General features: G+C 35.7%; 1 protein-coding gene across 1 annotated transcript; it reads left to right on the forward strand.

The window, feature by feature from the left end:
* Nucleotides 1-3,712: 3,712 nt before the first annotated feature.
* On the forward strand, nucleotides 3,713-4,999 carry LOC148274190 (facilitated trehalose transporter Tret1-like). Its single transcript, XM_088237466.1, has one exon. It carries the CDS (start codon nucleotides 3,734-3,736, stop codon nucleotides 4,997-4,999), a length of 1,266 nt encoding a protein of 421 aa, XP_088093592.1. The 5' UTR covers nucleotides 3,713-3,733.
* Nucleotides 5,000-5,748: the final 749 nt, after the last annotated feature.

Consider the following 5,748-nt stretch of genomic DNA (forward strand, 5'->3'; position numbering starts at 1 on the left):
TTCATGGGGTCGATTATTTGGGATAGTTGCTGAATGTACATCTTGAGTGGTTTATGCTATGCATGTGTGCCGCATGTAATGTATATGTTTGTGTATGTTTTATATGTGCGTTCATGTGTGTGCGTGGATGGCTCGGAGTGTACATTCGGTATTTTTATTTATTTTAATTTATTACCTCCATGGAAAACGCAAATGTCAACAATTATCTTTTTTTCACTTAAAATTCTTATTTATTTTTTATTTTTTGTCACATTTAATGTTTATATCTTTTTAATTTATGAAAACTTAATTGGTCTTTTTATGTTAAAAAATTGTTGTTTTTAATACTGATTTTGTATGACTGTATGTTTTCTAAATAAAATAAAATAAAAAATAAATAAAAAAATGTACACATTATATAGGGCGTGTTGCGGGCTCCCGCTACCTGCGTCCGAACCGGCGTTAGGCCAATACGGGAGTGGGGGGGGAAATACCGCTCCCACTATACCCGGCCGGCGCGCCTCCCCCAAAGTGCATATAGGGAGGTGCCGGCGCTCGGCCCGGTCACTTCGCTGGGAGCCGCCGCACGCGCCACATCAATTACAAAATGCCTTTTTTAATGCAGTCCTTAGTCCTTATACAAATGCATGTTAGGGCAATAACGGGTCAAACGTCTAGATTCAGGCCCTTTTTAGGGCCTGTAACACAAATTTCTGCTCTATAGTACCCCGGTATCGCTAAAGTCAGACCCGAAAGTGGAATATTCATCCTTTATTGTGGGTCCAACATTTAGCCTACAGATACCGGGGGCCCTAACTATATTATTGCATTTCATTCACATATTTAACCGTCCGTTACACAAATATTTGAAAAACCATCAAGGAGTTTGAACTGCACTCTGCGAGGAATCGATCCCGGGATCTTAAGCATGGTAGATGAACTTGCCGATCGCTACAGTACAAGGAGGAACTTATCACCCTTCGGTTTCCTTTTTCAGCGAGAGTAGCCATCGAGTCAAAAACTCACGTCAAGGGCTGCTATTTTCAACACGTCAAGGGCTGCTTTATTTACAGAATATTTTATTTTATCTTTCTTACTACTACTACTACTACTACTACTACTACTACCATCACGCCATTTCCCCGTAGGGGTAGGCAGAGAGAATGGACCGCCACACACGTCTATCCTGGCATACAATCCTAGCCTCTTCCACATTCATACATCTTGTCATACGTGCCCTTCGGTTCTGTCTGCTTTTGACATGACCAGACTTAAGATTTTGGTTTATCTGATCATGCCACGTCTTCCTTGGTCGTCCTCGTCTAACGTTGCCGTTCATTTTTGCCATATATACTTGTTTTACCATTCTCTCGTCGTCCATTCGTTCTACGTGACCAAACCATCTCAGAGACCCTTTCTTAATCTTATCTATTATACTTGTCTCAGATTTACACTCTCGCCTGATTTCATCATTCGTAACCCTGTCATACATTGATTTCCCACACATTCGTCTGAGAGATCGCATTTCAACCGCGTTCACTCGGCTTTCATCCTTCCTCTGCCAGTTCCATGTTTCACTTCCATACATAAGTGCTGGGACTAAAACTCCATTGTGCACTGCCAGTTTAGCTTCGATTGACATATTTTTATTAGAAATTACTGAGCTTAGTGCTCCGTTTATTTTGTTGCCCGCATCTTTCTTATGTTACACAAACATATTATAACTGTCTATTTATTATAGGAGCAAAACTTCATTAACGTTTTCTTGTATACCCATTTATTTATAAATAATGCTTACACAGCACGAAACACAAAAATCATTCATTCTATATCGACACGGATGAACCAAGTGAAAGTTTGATAAAGATTATCAAATGATTATAAATACGATACGCCGAGATATATAAGAGAGAAAAATGTTATTACAGATTGTTATTATACGAGTAAATTAATTGCATAATATAATAATAATAATTACACAAACTCACATATTATTTGGTATTAATATCAATTTAGTGAAAATTCAACATTGCATTGGATAAAATTAATGTGAAGATGTTTGGAAATATAAAAAGAATTGTAAAATATATTTCCGGACGAGTACATATAAAGTGATTTTATCAAGGGCATAATCAAAATTTTATTTTACGTTAAAAAAAAACAAGTGTATTGCAGTGAAAAGTTTTAACGGAAATATTTCAAAATGGCAGCCAGTTTTACGCGCCGTTTAGCGCACCAATTGTTGGCATGCTTAAGCTGTAAGTGTTTTATTTAGACAAACTTAAAAGATGGATGATAAATCCACCCATCCCAAGAAGAAGTATAAAAATAAAAAATATATTTTCTAGCGTTGCCTAGTACGTGAGTGAAATAATACAATCAGATTAATCTAACCGACGTCAATAAAGGTTTCAGCTCTTTAACTTCAAAAACGTCATCAGATGGAAGAATTGAAGGAATATGGATGTTCAAATGCAGGCAGAATGGTGAATGTTACAGTGTGTAAAGTGGCCACTTAAACCAGCCAACGACAGGTCATAAGCTTTCTAAATGCCTAGACTTCCATATTCCTTTTTTCAAAAATGTTTTTATTTCCCCGAATGATTTATTAGTTATATAATGCTTTAATTCTATTTAATTTGTATTTATAAGTTTATCCAAATTAAACAGAACTACCTATAAGCAGATTTGAATATTTGAATAGGTAATATATTATTAAAAAACAAATTAAAACTAAATGTTATTAAATATTTGTATATAACCACTTACCGACTTTTCTATATCTACCGGTTTCGAGACTTACCCGTCTCTTCGTCAGGACAACAATTAAACCAAAATGCAAAATCCACTATACACCTTCAGAAGAATTAAAATCTTACATACAAATAATAAAGAGTTAAAAGTACATAATATGGATATTTCACATTAGGAAAGCTTTAAAAAATAATGTTGTTTTGATCAATAATCAAACAACCTTTTAATATAGCCCGTTATACGATGTTCCATTGTAATGGTCACCCTTAACCCATTTAACTAAAGCTCCTCCTTCCATCCCCTCTCCTTTTTTCAATTATTTATCAAAAACACAAAATACTTTTACAATCTAATCAGTGCATGTTTGTCCTAATCACTGCATGTGCTTATTAAAATGCATCTCGTGTTGGTTTTATATTTTTGTGCAGCAACTATGGTGAAGGTGTATAGTGGGTTTCGCATGTTGGTTTAATTGGCGTCCTGACGAAGCGTCTTGTACGTCTTGAAATTGATAGACAAAGAAAAGTCGGTAAGTGGTTATACACGAATGTTTAATAACATTTAGTAAAATGTTTGACCACAAAGTTAAATATTAGATAATAATAAATTAAAACAAATTTCATCACTGTGTTTTTAATTTTTTTTTCTGATGTACCAGAAAAAAATAAGATGATTTTTCATCAAAGTTATGTACGAAGTAGACATCAACATGAACAGAAAATCAACCCCTTTATTCTATAATTTACCTAAACTCTAAAACAGGTATCTTTTTGCACTTGATTATTAATTTTACTAAAATTGAAACAAATCTTTACCGGAATTAAAACCCTACGAATGTTTGATTCATCGTGACTCTCGAAACTTACTTTTAATAAAACCAATTTTTATGTCCTTTTTTGCAGGTATTTTCGCAACTATATCTGCTGGTAACATTATTGGGTGGTTATCTCCTGCATCGGCAAAGATTTACGAAGACCAAATCAATGTGGTAACTTCCGAAATGGCCTGGGCGGCATCTTTCCTGTACCTCGGAACTCTCGTAGGACCAGTGATATTTGCCTTCATGACAGACCGAATCGGCAGAAAATGGATCAACTTTTGCTCGGCGTCAATCAACGTCATCGGATGGGCAATCTGCGTGTTTGCCGAAACCGTTGAGCATATATACATAGCCAGGGTTATTCACGGTATCGGGGTAGCGTTTACTATGTGCATAGTGCCAGTTTACGTCGGAGAAGTTGTAGAAGACAAAATAAGAGGCGGAGTTAATACCGGAATCGTCATGTTTACATCTTTGGGAGTTCTTTACTCTTATGCCATCGGCCCTCGCGTCTCCATCGACGTTTTCAACGCAGTATCTTTTATTTTTCCCGTATTTACTTTACTCACCTTTTTTTCAATGCCAGAGTCTCCCTATTACCTCGTGATGAGTGGAAGAGTAAATGAAGCTGGTGATAAGTTAATGCGTATCAGGGGAGAAATGCGTAGAAGCGATATTTTGCCGGAGCTGGATAAGATCGTGGAGTTTGTAGAGCACGGTTTTACATGCGAGTCTGCAGAGAAATACCTCAAAATCTTTCAAATAAAAAATAATCTCTACGCGTTCTTCTTGCTCGCGGTAATGACGTTCTCTCAAAGCTTCAGTGGGATCACTGCCTTCACCGCGTATTTCGAGAGGATCTTCAGCGTGGCCGATGCACCATTCGAGCCCAGTACTGGTGCCATCATAGCCCAAGCTATCGCCTTCGTCGTAGCGTTATTATCAGCTTTTTACATTGACAGCATCGGACGGAGAAAGATGTTTTTCATTTCTTCTATTGGTTGTATTTTCGGAAACGCTATGATCGGATTATACTACGTTCTCGACTTTTACGAAACAGTCCCTGATAACTACTCCTGGATCGCTATGGCAGGGATCTACATGCATCAAATATTTTACTACTTCGGTTTGGCGAGTTTGCCGACTGTAGTGGCTAGCGAAATATTCCCCGCTCACGTGAGAACATGGACGACCGCGTACTACGTAATGGTTTCGTCAGTTTTTGGCTTCTGCGTGACTAAATTATTCCAAATTATCGGAGAAGGATTCGGGTTCCATTACTCATTCTGGATGTTTTCGATAATGCTTATAATTCCAACGGTTTGCTTATACCTTTATATGCCCGAAACAAAAAACAAATCGCTGATTGACATCCAAAATGAGCTGTCGGGTTATCGAAAAAACAAAATGACTGATGCGGAAGAACCCAGTCAGACCAAATTCTGAAAGTTTTCTCGGTATAAAAACTTCCACGTTAATCGTGACATCTGATATGATTCTATTTGAGACTGAACATTATTTACCTTATCGACGATCTTAGGGAGAGATAAGGATGTATTTACATAGGTATAGATTTTTATATTTGGATGGAATGACAGTATTCATTATCATAAAAATATTTTTACATAAGTTATTATTTCTTATTAGAAATTACGTAAGCCTTTAAAAATAAATGTTTATTCTAACAGCGAAGTATTTGTAATTAAGAAATTTTTAATAAAAAATTACCTACGTAATCTTAAATGTAAGTGTTTTAATGATGTAATAACTTATATTTACATATACAATGGAATTCCATCAATAATTGTAAATAAATAACTTAAATGAAAGTAAGTGTTTTATATTTTTTAATAAAAAATCAGGAATACATCTTGACTTTTTTTTATTTATTTACCACATTAGAAATTTAATATTGTCAAGTCATTTTATGTCTCGTCTAGTTTAGTTAGTTCAGTCATCATGTGCTTTTTCAGATTGATTTTAAATTTGTCTCCAGTAAAATTTTTCAAGTAGTAAGGTAGTTCGTTGTAGTGTTTAAGTCCATTATGTAGTATTTTTGACTGTCCTGTGTTTGTCTTTGTTTTTTCAATATGATAGTGTTGTTGTTGTCTGGTGTTATATTTGTGTATGTCAGCATTTTTGACTAATATTATGTCGTCGTCTTGTATGTTTCCCAGTGTTATTTTGTGCACAAC

The sequence above is a fragment of the Micrasema longulum genome, unplaced genomic scaffold (assembly GCF_059751315.1).
Source record: "Micrasema longulum isolate JH-2025_06_02 unplaced genomic scaffold, ASM5975131v1 h1tg001729l, whole genome shotgun sequence".
Lineage (NCBI taxonomy): Eukaryota > Metazoa > Arthropoda > Insecta > Trichoptera > Brachycentridae > Micrasema > Micrasema longulum.